General features: G+C 37.6%; 1 protein-coding gene across 50 annotated transcripts in view; it reads right to left on the reverse strand.

The window, feature by feature from the left end:
• The window catches only part of TRIP12 (thyroid hormone receptor interactor 12), a 154,478-nt gene that overhangs the window by 61,632 nt on the left and 77,124 nt on the right, over window positions 1-15,722 (reverse strand). For all 50 annotated transcript variants that reach the window (XM_077957735.1, XM_077957733.1, XM_077957734.1 and 47 more), the window contains 2 exons: window positions 8,531-8,636; window positions 4,884-5,020 (listed from right to left, as the gene is read on the reverse strand). In XM_077957735.1, coding sequence (XP_077813861.1) covers window positions 4,884-5,020; window positions 8,531-8,636 — 243 coding nt within the window. The remainder of the gene's footprint in view (window positions 1-4,883; window positions 5,021-8,530; window positions 8,637-15,722) is intronic.

The following is a 15,722-nucleotide window of genomic DNA, read 5'->3' on the forward strand; positions in this document are numbered from 1 at the left end:
ATTAGAACATAGCTGTACTCATTCATTTACAGGTCTGTGGCTGCTTTCACGCTGTAATTACAGAACTGAGTACTTGCAACAGAGACTACATAAAGCATCAAACATTTACTATCTGGCCTTTTACAAAATTGTTGGAAACTCCCCCACCACTCCCAAAGGTTTAGAGCCATAGAGAGACAGATTAACCAGAAACACTGAAGTTGTATAAAGGTTAAGCAAAATCCACACTTCTGGTAAAGAAAAAGGAAATTAACCAGTAACTACACACACACTATAATGCTACTTACAGGTACGCAGCATTTATGAAACACTTACTATACATAGGCATTGTCTAAGTTTCCTCCTAACTGTACAAAAGGTATTATAATCATCATGCACATAAGGAAACCAAGGTTTTGTGACTCTGAGCATACTTGGCCAATGTCAGATAGCTAGTTATGGATCGGAGATCTGAACTTAGGAAGCCTGACTTCACAGGTTCTACCCTTAGAAACTATATGACTCAAACATATTCTTTAGCAGTGATTTTTAATTCAAATAAAGTTGCTTCTTCACATTATACAGAAATGCTGTTAACAAATACTGTTACCAGGTACAATTATAACTGAAATGGCTCTTAAACTTATCTTAAGACTATTCTATCTATGTGGGAAGCAAATACCAAGTTTTTACAAATGAAATAGTTGGTATTTTTAAACCACACTCTGGAGCCCATACATTAAAAAACGCACACACAAAAATCTAACCTGTTAGAGTACTGCTGGGTTTTTAAGTTTAATGATCAGAGAATCTACTTGATTTTACTTTAAAATGTTCTCCAGACCTACAACCATTAAAGGTTTCTACCTTACATTACTTCTTAAACATTTTATTCTAACCACTTTCATAATGAATATCTCAAAACTTCACTGCCACAAAGACATCAATTAATCAAAACATAAAACCTACAGAAGAACATAATTAAAAGAGATGCTAAGGTTCTATTATAGCAGAGTCCCAACCTTTGGGGAGCCACAGAACCTTTTTTATTTTTATTTTTTGAGACAGGGTCTTGCTCTCTTGACCAAGCTGAAGTGCAGTGGTGCAATTTACAGCTCACTGCAACTTCCGTCTCCAGGGCTCAAGTGATCCTTCCGCCTTCGCCTCCTGAGGAGCTGGTATCACAGGCACATGCCACCAAGCCTAGCTCAGTTTTGTATTTTGTTGTAGAGACAGGGTTTCACCACGTTGCCCAGGCTAATCTCAAACTCCTGAACTCAAGTGATCCACCTGCCTCGGCCTCCGAGTGTTGGGGTGAGAGGTGTGAGCTACTGTCAAAAGTCTGATTATCAGTAGAGGGTAGGGTGCTGGTTTTGACAGAAATTGGAAACTAACTGTGAAGAAAAGAATTCTTTTGCCAGACCTCTGATAGCAAGTATTAAGCTTTTGTTCCCTTTTATGTAGTTTAGGTTATCTAAAGTGGGAGTTCAGATAGGAGTTACGAGTTTTCTAATTTTGTAAAACATATATAAAAACTATTTTTGTATGTTTTACAAAATGAGTTTGGTTTTACAAAAAAAAAAAAAAAAAAAAACACTAGTTTTGTATGTTTTACAAAATTAGAAAACCTAAGCCAGCCAAGCCACTGGCTAATTTAATTAGGAGTATAGAGATGGCTGTTCTGTAAAGTCATGCAGATATGAAAATGTAATTAATCAACAGGAGTTGGCTACAGTTCCTTAGTCAAGGCTTCAAACCTACTTGGGCATAGGCCAGATTTGTTCCCAGAGTCAAATACTATCTACTATCTAGTAGATAGTAATTTTATCTACTATCAGTAGATAAAATCCAATGCCAGATTTTCAACAGATATTTCTCCTGTTTAGTCTTAAAATATCTTCACAGTACCGTGTAAGACAGTTTACAATACACATAAGTGAAAACAATGGAGAACGATATTGTCTAAATCAGAATACAAACATTCTATTATGGAGTGACAAGTTTTTATACTTTAACCAACAGATGCAAAGTTAACAAAATTGGAATACTTCTTTATGTGATCTAACCCTGATCATTTCTTCTGAAACTATAAAGTTACCCAATGCAAAATGGAGTAACATTATTTTACAAGAATAAAGAAAAATACTTCATTCCTTACTTTAGTACCCCTAGCATTTGCAAGACTTTATCAACACTATAAAGGTCTATACAGATTATGTCCAAAACTAAGAATGCACAGGAGACCAGGTATGGAGACTCACGCCTGTAATCCCAGCACTTTGGGAGGTCAAGGTGGGCAGATCACTTGAGGTCAGGAGTTGGAGCGCAGCCTGGCCAACATGGTGAAACCCCTTCTGCACTAAAAATACAAAAATTAGCCAGGCGTGGTGGTGGGCGCCTGTAGTCCCAACTACTTAGGAGGCTGAGGCAAGAGAATCACTCAGATCCAGGAGGCAGAGACTGCAGTGAGCTGAGATTGCAATGCTGCACTCCAGCCTGGGCAACAGAGAGAAACTTATCCTCAAAAAAAGAAAGGAAAAAAAAAAAAAAAAAAAAAAAGAATGCACAGGAGTCTGCCTCTGACTCTTGCGAAAGTGTGGCAAACACTTAACTTTCAACTTCAAAGGCTAGCATTTCTTACATGAAGAGCTAATGTGGTTGGGCTTTTTAAAATAACAACAACATTATTTCCAAATAAATGTTTTCAACGGAGTCTTATATCTACTATACAAGTACTATCTGAAAACGTTTACTTGTCAAAAGGAGCCCTAAGTCCACGAACCTATACACCATACTAATTTAGGTTTGTATTTTCTTTTACATTCCCATTTTACACATGCAGAAGCTAAAGCACATTACCATGAAGAACTTAACGTAAAGCTGCTAAATAATTAGCTTATTTCCCCATAAATACTTTCAAGAGTCAGCAGAGAAATTCCTATAATTCATAAGAGATCTATCCTCCAGAATGTAATGAAGTCAGCCCTCTAACACAAGTGCACATGCCAGATGTATTTTTTTATCACCAGTTACAATGCACAGTTTGGGAAACACTTGTATCACACTGTAATTTCAAACATAAATGACAACGGAATGCCTCAAAGTGCTTAGAAAGGCAGTTGGATGAGCCTGATTCCTGTATGCTTTTATTCTCTTAGGTAAATAAATAGGGGAACAAAATTTTACAGCCCATTCCCATTCCAGCCTTCAATTATATATTTGTATAAATTATATAAACTCTTGCAACTGTATTAGACAACAATGATGTTACAAATATGCCTGGCTTTGGGAAGTCACACATCACAGCTTGTAACCCTGAGCAAGCATAAGCAATGTTTGTCTCCGTTTTTCCTCACTTATAAAATGGTAATAAGAGCACTCATACCTCAGGAGGCTGTTTGGAATATTGAAAGAGAATATATGTAAAGTACTTAATACTATGGCTGGACTGCAATGTGGTATACACTGTATAAATATTAGTTATAATAATTACTGTAGTAAGTCTACATTAATAGCCTGCAGCTCCTTTTCTGTTACCCATTTGGGAATTACTCCATTTCCACATTCAGGCTTTGAATAAACATTAAAAACTGGGAAGGAGCATACAATACTGGGATAGACTGTGAGTCACAACCAGTTTTAATGAGTTGCAATGAAATGGACTTTCCAAATATCTACCATTTAAACCTTCAGAAAAACTAGGAAAACAAATATGGGAAAAAACTCCTCTCCCACCACATAATTTATCATATAAAACTAAGAAAGTGTAGTGGTTAAAAAAATGCTAAGCTAGATAGAACAAGAAGACATCAGTAGTGGGTAAACCACAACCTTCCTGGCAAACTATGGCATGATCAACTACAGACATTAAAGAAAATGACAATGTATACTAATAGTAAACAATAGTATCTGAAATATCTTTGTTCAAAAGGAAGTATATGTCCACATCTAAACCTGTGTGTATCATCTGATATAAGGCTCATACATATAAGCCTATAGTGATTGATTTTAACATTCTTTACCTGTTGTTCACGTCACTGAGAAATGTCAATACAAACTGTATTTTGATATCCATCAGCCAGAATTAATAGTTGAAGTATTAGCCTTGTTTTGGTATAGGTAATGGGTACATATTTAAAGCTGAGAGAAAAGTCTTAATTTTTGTGCTTCTAATATATCAAGAATAAAAATGAGAAGCCCGGCTGGGCGCAGTGGCTCAAGCCTGTAATCCCAGCACTTTGGGAGGCCGAGACGGGCGGATCACGAGGTCAGGAGATCGAGACCATCCTGGCTAACACGGTGAAACCCCATCTCTACTAAAAAACACAAAAAAACTAGTCAGGCGAGGTGGCTGGTGCCTGTAGTCCCAGCTACTCGGGAGGCGGAGCTTGCGGTGAGCTGAGATCTGGCCACTGCACTCCAGCCTGGGCGACAGAGTGAGACTCCGTCTCAAAAAAAAAAAAAAAAATGAGAAGCCCATAACAATACAAACACTGTTCTTATAGCTAAGGTTCAAACTGAATACTCGTATTTTAGGGCTTACAAAAATTCTAAATTAAAATTTATACGTGTGTGAAGCAATTTAAACTATATTCTTATATTTTTACTATGAATTTAAATTCTTTCAATCAATGGGCAGTTATACGCACTAGTCAATATATAAAAAGCTTAAACAGAGTTTACTTCTTCCTAAAAGCCTTTTGAACGTAATTAGCGCAAATTAGGATGAGAATTTTAAAATGGCAACCATTTCCAACTAATCAAAATATCAAACTGGTAAAGTAAAACAAAACAGAACAAGAAGTTATATGATAGTAACACCTAGCATACATCCCTCCCTCCACCCATCAAATCTATAAAAGACAGAAATGCATTTTAAAGCTAAGAAGTACGAATCTACCTACCCGCAGCTCCTTGGGGAGCTTCATCCGTCCGAGCAGCTGAAGAATTTACTGCCTCCTGGTTGCTTTCAGGGTCTGCCATTTTCTCCTGTCGACGAGCTTCAGCTGCTCCTCTTTTGCCCAGGCCAGAGCCTCGCCGACTACAACAGAAAAATGTCATCATGGGCAGCATTACCAGTGAACCAGGAGCAATGTATAGACAACACAAAGCTCAAATTCATGGAGCACAAAGCCAGTTTCTTCTTCGTCCTCTTTTTAAATAAAAGTAAGTGCAGAAAATCACCATGTATAACAACCAAGACTTTGTATATTTAAAATTCTTCCAAGTTATACTGCATTTACAATACAAGCTTTTGTGTTACTGGGAGCTGTTGTCATCCTTAGAAACAGAAATGATTTTTAAAACACTTCCAACTAAACAGAAAAGTGACTCTTCCTGCAGAGAAAATTCAATTCCTTTGAAATACAGCATCATTCCCAGGGTAAACAGTGGATTAATGTATTAATACTGGCTGGGTGCAGTGGCTCACACCTGTAATCCCAGCACTTTGGGAGGCTGGGCAGGTGTATCACCTGAGCTCAGGAGTTCAAGACCAGCCTGACCAATATCATGAAACCCTGTCTCTACTAAAAATGCAAAAATTAGCTGGGTGTAGTGGCGTGTGCCTGTAGTCCCAGCTACTTGGGAGGCCAAGACAAGAGAACTGCTCGAACCTGGGAGGCGGAGGTTGCAGTGAGCCGAGATCATGCCACTGCACTCCATCTTGGGCAACAAAAACAACACACAAAAATTCATACAAAAGAACTGCAGATTAACACTGAGAATGTGAGGAAGGGAGGAGGAGATGGGAAAAAAATTCCCAGCCCCTATGTTCTAGATTACCTAAATCAAACAAAAATAATCATCCTAATAATGAATAACTCCATTCTTTAAGTTATGGATTTAATATTATTAATAAATACAGATAACATTTGGGAAAGACATTCATTTAGGACAGAGACACAGAATAAATTATGAGAAAAGAATGACCACTTATTTCTCCTAAAGAAAATTACATTTTATTGATGATAAACCTTTTTTTCTCCTTTAATAGCAAAATCAGTAAGCAAACCGGGGAGAAGCAAAAATACTTCCCCCCAAATTATTCAAACTTGATAGCATTTAAACAAAGCTCCCCAAATTATCTTAAGAAAGGCAGAAGCCTATTAGTAAAGACATGTTTTAGATTAAAGTCACACTACAGTGAAGTGAGAGAAGCGGGCACAACTGACCTACAAATGAAGGCTCTGCTTACCTGAGAGCAATGGAAGAGTTTATTCTCATTACAGAAAAAGCTTCCCTACACAGAAATTTGCTTAACGAATCTTTCTTTCACAAGGAAACAGCTCATTCCCAACCCATTTTACAAAGCTACAAATTAGTGGGATTCAAATTCACTCATTTAAGATCTAATCTCCACCAGCACACTGGACTGACCACTTTGGATACGTAGGGTTGCTGCCCTCAAGGAGTGCTACTCTAAAGAGAAACAAGGACACCCTTAGTAGGTGACCAAGGCACTAAACGTAAGCAGAATCTCAACTAATTCAGAAAAGATTTGCCATGAAGAGCACTTCAAACAGGTGGCTAGATGAGACGGCCTGTGCACAGCATGATCAAACCCTACAGTGGGTAATTTCACACACACTAACTATCGTGAGTAGAAGGAGAGGTGGTTGCAGAGAACAGCAGGGCAAGCAAGACAATTACAACACTAGATTACCTGACTTCGCATACGGCTTAAAATTAATTTTCAGACACAATAAATTCAGTTTGCATCTCAGACTAAACCTTGAGTAATTAAGATTCAAAATATGGCCCAAAATAGGATAAAAAACTCTGGAAAATTAAGAAGTTTCTTCAGAAATCCTCAGAAAAGTTGCTATGCAACCTCAAAAGCAAACAGGTGTACTAAATCCAGGTATTTTAAACAATCTAAAAAATTTAAAACCAGGTGGAAAAGATTTAAGGTGGCAAGGCTATCTTTTTCATGATTTATAGGCACCAAGTTGTACTGTTTACTTATGTCACTACTGTAACACCGCCAAGAGTAGAGAACATAGGTTATCTTAGATAAGAACCAAAGTGGAAAGACCCCTCTGCTAACCTGAGTGGGAAAAGGTAAACTAAAACCATTCCCCCACCCCATCACTAGTTTGCATGCATTTACTAGAGGGAACAAGCTACAGTCGTGTGCTGCATAATGTTGTTTCTGTCAAGGACAAACCACATGTATGACCGTGGTCCTGCAAGATTATTAATACTGTGTTTTTACTGTACCTTTTCTATGTTTAGATGCATAAATGCTTGCCATTGTGTTACACTTGTCTACAGTATTCTGTAAGGTAACACGTTTTACAGGTTTGTGGCCTAGGAGCAACAGGCTACCACGTGGCCTAGATGTGTAGTAAGCTATACTATCTAGGTTTGTGTTTTAAGTGTTCTTCATGATGTTTGCATGGCAAAATCACCTAATGACACATATCTCAGAACGTGTCCTCCTCATTAAAAGTGGCATGACTATACACAGAGAGAGAACTCATATATAGCTACTGAATAATTAGCCATGGAATGGCACCTGACCAACTGACCAAGCCTGAAAAGCTTACAGAAGAAGTTGCAGGAAAAAGATTTCTACTTTTAGCCTAAGATTCTCAATCAATTAATAAAGTTATGTGAACTATTAACTGTATCACATCAAAGATAGTTGTTTTGAAAAAGAGATCTACAGAATCTAGAATTGGAGATGTGAGAGAACACATAATACCTACACTTGTTCTTGAGAGTAAGGTGATACAATATAAAAATTAAGTACATTTCCCCCTCCATTCATTAAACTTAGTAACTGGTTCTAACACTTTTAGAAACCAATTAGGCAATAGTACAACCATTAGAAGAGGCATCCTTTTCAATTCATTAATCACACTATTGGGAAACTTAACTACCTTTTAAAAACAATCCAAATCTGCATAAAGATGCTTGACAGACTAGAACTTTGTAAACAGCCAAAGGTCCTGCTACTGTCAACAGCATTGTGAAAATAGCACAACAACAAAGGAAAAGTAGACGATAAAAGTATCATCAAGAAATAGAATGATTAAAACTTAGTAAAAACATGTAAATAAATATTGCAGAGAAATTCACAAAGATAACGCCAGTTATGTTAGAATACGTCTTTACTCAAGTAAAAAAAAAATTAGATAATTTTTTAAAAATCGTCGGGCACAGTGGCTCACGCCTGTAGTCCCAGCACTATGAGAGGCTAAGGCGGGTGGATCACTTGAGGCTGGGAGGTGGGAGACCAGCCTGGCCAACATGGTGAAACCCCATCTCTACTAAAAATACAAAAATTAGCTGGGTGGGGTGGCAGACACCCATAATCCCAGCTACTCGGGAGGCTGAGGCAGGAGAATCACCTGAACCCGGGAGGTGTAGGTTGCAGTGAGCCAAGATCGTGCCATTGCACTCCAGCCTGGGTGACAAGAGCAAGACTGTCAAAAAACAAAAACAAAATAAAAAACAATCTATGGAGTTAAGGATTTTGATGAAAGCTGAAACTAAGCAACAGAAGACAAATAAACTCACTATAAATGAAAAAAACCCAAATTACCTGGTACTAGCACAGGAGCCCGTGGTCTTTTGGCGTGTGCTCCGCCTCAAACTGGGGAGCTCAGCAGGTGGAGATTCACTGCGCTTCTTCGTAGATTTTCTTAAACCTACCCATGGAAAATGGAAAAGTGTAATTTTATAATGAGAAATTATCATTAATTAAAAATTATAAAATTCTTCAGGTCATCATGTTCAAAACTTGACAGAATCTTTTCATAACCTCTCCAGCAGTATTGCTAGCTTTATTTCCAGAGCCTGTTCATAATGAAAAAGCTAATGGTACTTGGCCCTCCACTTCAGGATCGGTCTTCTCACTTGGGCCCAACCTTGACCCAAGCTATCCCCAGAGTCCTGCCTATCTCTCCTCTTTCAAAGTTCTTTTCTCATCTGTTATTCTTCTCCACTAACAAAGGCGAGTTTTTTTGTATATACCATTTATTTCAAGAATTTACTAAACGTTATGAAGTTTATCAACTTTATTACACTGTTCTTATATTGTCCTATTTCAGTTAGTTTATATAAGGCTCATCAATAAGGTATGAGAGAACTAAATGAGTTATACCACTCATCAGAAACGTACATGCACTTGGACTGAAGGTTATCAGGAAGTCTGATTTATAAAAGACTGTATAATTAGGGGGAAGAGTCAATTAAGCACACTTTTCACGGTATTCTGGAAGCTAATTAATGCCTTCACAGGTCAATAGGCTCAAAAACAGTGTATCAATTAAGTAAAGTTTATTACTATTTTATGAACAATAAGAAAGCCAAGATAGCATCCACCCTCGCCCAACCCTCAAAATGTTACCATAAATGACATACAAGGCAGTATGCTCAATCTAAACAAAGACCTCCAATAGTGAACGGTCTCCAAAGTTACCATATTTCCATGAGAACTCAGCATCATCTTAAATAGCTGTTAACTTTTTCAGAGAATAATTGTACAATTGGTCCTGGTCACTTGCTTCTTTTCAGGAAGTTTTAATTTTGCTGATTTCATTGCTTTAAAGGGGAAAAACTAATTCTTTACTCCTTTGATTGGGAAAAAGCAGCAGTAAAAGATCTGGGAGAGAAACAGTAAAAAGGATTCTAGACATTTTCTTGATCTTTTACACTCAAATTAAAACTTCAGCTCATTCAACTTGGGATGGTCTTTATAGCAGACTTAAAAGGAGAGTTGCTAGAAAACTCAAACTTCTTCATGAATCTGTGAACATGAAACAGAAGTTTTAAGGATAAAAATCTATGTTTGGACAGGCATTACCTTTTAGACATCTAAATTATATCTTTTGGGCCTTTTTCTAAATAACTTTTGTGAAAGATTATCTAAACAAGTGAAGCTGACTTAAAAGAATCAAAGAATGAAACTTTAATTGGGAAAAGATGATTGGCTTAAGAGTTTCTAAAATTTCAATCTTATTTTTAGATTGGTTTTCTATATAGCATATTGCCAGAATTACTTGATATAATCATATGCTTGATATCCTATGCTGTCTTTGTCAGGGCACACAATCTGGTCACCTAAGAGACAGGGCATGGGAACAGATCTAGGGAGCTAGCTTGGTAATACGTTCGGCTAATTAGCATCACATTTAATATTTTAAAAATTCATAAATTATTTAAAAATAGTATTTCAGAAAGTATTAAATTTTACACTTGCTTTTCCATTGGATTTGTGTGACTAAGTTAAAGTAGACTTACAAATGTATAGTTTAGAGAGAAAAAACCACAAATGTACGTTATATTAAAACACACCAAAAAACAGTGGTTTTGCTTATGACAAAGCACTTTAACAAACCCTGTATTCTTGTCATTAGTATTACGTAGTACTTCATTCAAGTAATACTAAAATATCTCTATACATACCATTATACAGCAATAGACAGTAGCACACACTTTTGCGACATTAAAAATAAAATATTCAAATTAATGTACTGTGGACTACACTGCTTTGAGGTGATGTAATTACCTTTATTTTTAATCAAACTTTATTTTACTCTTTCACTATTCATGTCCTAAAATAGACTTCACTGTTTAACTTTCTTTTACATTGTCTTCAACTATAACTTAAATGTGATAGTAACATACTTATTGTGAGTGGTTCAACGAGTTTGACAAATGTATTTACCTATATAACCAGCATCATCATTAAGACACAGAACATTTCCATTACTCTAAAAAGGTCCTTCCTGATCCTTGTAGGTAATCCTCTCTCTCACTCTCTCTCTCTCTCTCATAAGGCCCTTGTCAATCACTGATCTGCTTTCTGTTGCTATTATGCCTATTTTAGAATTTCATATAAATAGAAGAATACACTGCTTTGGAAATGAACTCCATTTTCTTACAAATATTAGTAACTCATTCCTTTTCATTGCTGAGTGATATTCTTGCGGGTAAATGTTCCACAATCTGTTTATCCATTCTTGGTGGTAAGCTTTAAGAGGACCATACGGCCGGGCGCGGTGGCTCAAGCCTGTAATCCCAGCACTTTGGGAGGCCGAGACGGGCGGATCACGAGGTCAGGAGATCGAGACCATCCTGGCTAACACGGTGAAACCCCGTCTCTACTAAAAAATACAAAAAAGTAGCCGGGTGAGGTGGCGGGCGCCTGTAGTCCCAGCTACTCGGGAGGCTGAGGCAGGAGAATGGCGTAAACCTGGGAGGCGGAGCTTGCAGTGAGCTGAGATCCGGCCACTGCACCCCAGCCTGGGCGGCAGAGCAAGACTCCGTCTCAAAAAAAAAAAAAAAAAAAAAAAAAAGGACCATACTAAGTTGCAGAGAAGTAGGGAAGGGAAGAACCAAAACAACAGACTAGATAGAAAAACATTTTTAATGGCTGTCATAATCATGCCACGATCATAAAACGACTGTGAGACTGTCGTAACTCCACTCCTGATAAAGTAGGAGAGATTACCTTAAACACATTGTGGTCTGAAAGACAATCTCACAGTAAAAGAGCTGCTATGTATAATGCTTTCTAGTGGAAAAGAGGTTATCATTATTTGCAACAGAATCGGAACCCAGGATAGACCATACTAGCTTTCACATCTCTATCTCTGCCCAAAACACTTGAACAGGGCAACACAACTTACGCAGTGAAAACTGATAACTGGTAACTTCTCAGCATATTTCAATAAACCAAGTCAAACTTTGGAAGGACTATATAAATTCCTTTTATGGATTATTCTTCCAAAAGTCTAAAACATTTTCAGAACATCAGAAATGGCAGAGACATTCATGGAGAAAGAAAAGTTCCCGTTTGAAGCAGTTGAGGAAGATCACTTTGTAGAAGATAAAGATAGATTACCCTTCTTTTGGCCATTTAGCAAACTGACTATGCTAGAACATACTATTCTTACACTTAAGACTATTTTTCAAAAACACTTTCAGATATAAAGTTAGATGATTCCTATTTTTCAGATACAAGAACATTTATTGACATTAAAGGTGCATAAGCTAGCCAACTACACAAATCCAAAGCTCATCTTGAAGCAAGCAAAACAGAGTATATTAAGAATATATCTTAACATGCATCTCGCAAGTTGTTAAAATTTTGCTTTACTGGTTCTAAACAAAAAACTTTAGAACTGACCATATAAAAATACAGTATTTTGTAGAATTGAAATTTCCTTGTATTCTGCTGATCAAGCAAGGAGTATTTAAATAGAGGAGAGGACACAGTTAAGTGTAAACCTACTGAACACCAATTAAAACACATATACATAGGTACACACACACACACACACACACACACACACACACTCACACACACTCTCCTCTTTCCCAGGCTCTGTGATGCAGCAAAACTACATTCATCATTACCTTTATGATGCCACTCAACAAGAATGTCACTGGTCAGATTAATATACTCTTATCCCCAAGTTTTGTGTAATGAAGTTAGGCATAAATGTAGATGTACTCTTTTCCTCAAAATTCTGCACCTTATTATATTGGTATACGAATATATGCCCTTGTTCCTATAATCTTTAAACTTCTGGATAAAGATGAAACTGGCAGTTAGTATTGTCTGCCTAAAAATCCTAATTGTTCTGTTCTTCAATATAGACGTGTCTATAAAACAAACAAACAAAAACAGGCTGAGCATGGTGGCTCATGTCTGTAATCCCAGCACTTTGGGAGGCCAAGGCCGGAGGATCACTTGAGGCCTAATTGAGACCAGCCTGGGCAACGCAGATCTTGTCTTCACAAGAAAACCAAACCAAAACAGCAAACAAAAAACACAGGCTGGATATTGTGGCTCATGCCTGCAATCCCAGCAATTTGGGAGGCTGAGGCTGGAGGAATGGGTGAGCCCAGGAGTTTGAGACCAGTATCAACAACACTGTAAGACCCTGTGTCTCTACAAAAAATAAATAAATAAAAATAAATTAGCTGGGCATGGTGATGCATGTCTATAGTTCCAGCGACTTAGGAAGCTGACGCGGGAGGATCCTTTAAGCCCAGGAGTCCAAGGCCACAGATCGCACCACTGCACTCCAGCCTGGGTGACAAAGCAAGACCTTGTGAAAGAAAAGGAAGAAAATGAAGGGACGGAGGAAAATAAAAAAAAAGAACATGTATTCCTAATTTAAAAAAAAAACCTGATTTATTCAAAGTTCAAGGTTTCAGTCTTTCAAAGCAGCAGCAATTTGCAAGGTTTGGCTTTTGAAATGTGATATAATTAAAACTGTATGTATCCAGTTGCAAGCTTTGAATTTTTAAAACAATATTGTAAGAGAATCAGATTGAGGAGTGACAGTGACCTTAGATATTTTACTTACTGGACTCTTACGTAAGAATAGTTAAGATGCTTTGGGGTACTTCCTACTTACATGATTTACTTTCCTTGTCTACTTGAAATTTTATAAATTTTAAAATGTATTTCTCATTACATTAGACTATTACTAAATGACTCCAATCTCATCATTTTGCAGGAGAAATGAGCTCAATTAATATGTCTGCCTACTTAAAAGGAGTCACCAAAGGTAGGTCACTACCAATACTGGAATGGCTTTTACTCTGAGTTATGTTACATTACTTAAAAATTCGAAATAGACAACTGAATAATAAATATTCGCTGTCATGTTTTTATGCTATCTTCCATTCTTACATGATCTATGTTAAAGGCATGTTAATCTTTCATATGGTAATCTGACATACACATATCAGACCTATTACACAGTCCCACTATGAAAATATAGTCTCCCCCACCAAGATGAAGTATTCTAACAATCAAATAAGTAAACTTTCCAGCTTCTTTAAGATTCCTTCTGTTATATAAGAAGTCAAAGCAAACATCAATATCAATATATTTGATAAGGCTATATAAAAATCAGGCGGCCGGGCGCGGTGGCTCAAGCCTGTAATCCCAGCACTTTGGGAGGCCGAGACGGGTGGATCACGAGGTCAGGAGATCGAGACCATCCTGGCTAACACAGTGAAACCCCGTCTCTACTAAAATACAAAAAATACTAGCCGGGTGAGGTGGCGGGCGCCTGTAGTCCCAGCTACTCGGGAGGCTGAGGCAGGAGAATGGCGTGGACCCGGGAGGCGGAGCTTGCAGTGAGCTGAGATCCGGCCACTGCACTCCAGCCTGGGAGACAGAGCGAGACTCCGTCTCAAAAAAAAAAAAAAAAAAAAAATCAGGCAGGGATGAAGAGGTGAGGGAAGTTGATTTAAGATCTTCATTCCATAAATAATTATTCCATTCAAATAATTAGTGTTATCTTCCAACTTACATATGCATTTTAAAGTGACTTTAGAAGATCAAGTACACATACCTATTTTTAATGTACAGAAACTTTTTCTTAGCGCATTGCTTATTTATTTTTAAAGTTCTCTGGAGAGCTATCTCCTACCTCTTCTCCATGTGGTACCACTGGAAATGTCTTTTCCAACACATTCCTACTACTACACAAGAGGGTCAAACACCAATCCTCACCATCATCCCCCTTTTCTCTCCTCCAGCATACTGATTCATTCAAGGACAGGTATGTAACCCAAGGAAATCAGCGACTTCCTTAAATGTTGATATATAAAATGAATAGATATAATCCTCTTTTATTGTAAAGCGAGAGTCTCAGGGAGGTCACAAGATGTGAGACTGTCAGTGCTATCTTCATATGGCCTCCGGATCCAGCCAAGCCTGAAGCTAGGCATTCTCTTGGCTTTACCCATCATGTGAACGGATTTGCATTTCCATTTAATTTTGGTTGAATATCCACCACTAATCCCAAAATTCAGACCATAAGTCATTATTAGCATTTTTAGTCTAGAGCAGGTGTTGACAAACAGCAGCCTGTGGGACAAATTTGACTGGCAAACTGAGCCTCTCAAGCTATGAATGGTTTATACACTCCAGAGTCATAATAAGTGAAGAAGAATATGTGGCAAAGATTGTATGTGGTCAGCAAGGCCTAAAATAGTTACTATATGGCCATTTGAAGGAAATGGTTACTGACCCAGACTTTGAGGGAAAAAAAAAAAAAAAACCACCTAAGAATTCACCCAGATTTCAAAAACTAGTTAAAACTCTCCAGAACAAAATAAATAAAACCTCTTTATATTTTAAAATAATATAGTATACAAATTAATATCTTAAACAAGGGTAGATATCAAAAAAATTGCTACAATTTACATTTACAGGCATAGCAGGGCATGACTGATAGATCTTTAAAACACAAATGCCTGGCCAGGTGCAGCGGCTCACATCTGTAAGCCCAGCAGTTCAGAATGCAGAGGCAGGAGGACTGCTGGAGGCCGGGAGTTTCAGACCAGCCTGGGCAGCATAGTTTCTACAAAAAACTAAGAAAAAAAGAAAAAAAATTAGCTGGGTGTGGTCACACAAGCCTATAGTCCCAGCTGCTCAGAAAGCGGAGGAAGAAGGATTGCTTGAGCAGTGAGCTTGATCACACCACTGCGTTCCAGCCTGGGTGACATATCCAGACCCTGTCTCTTTTTTTTCTAAAAAAGGTGGTTATTGTCTTGAGACGGAATTTACTCATGGAAAGATGCTGTGGACATCACTGAAATGACTAGAAAGGATTTAAAATATACATAAACTTAGTGATAAAGCAACAGCAGCAGCAGGGTTGGAAAAAAATTGACTCCAATTCTCAAAGAAGTTCTACTATAGATAAACTGCTATCAAACAGCATCCCATGCTCTATTGAAATCTTTCGTGGAAGCAGAAG

The sequence above is a fragment of the Macaca mulatta genome, chromosome 12 (assembly GCF_049350105.2).
Source record: "Macaca mulatta isolate MMU2019108-1 chromosome 12, T2T-MMU8v2.0, whole genome shotgun sequence".
NCBI lineage: Eukaryota > Metazoa > Chordata > Mammalia > Primates > Cercopithecidae > Macaca > Macaca mulatta.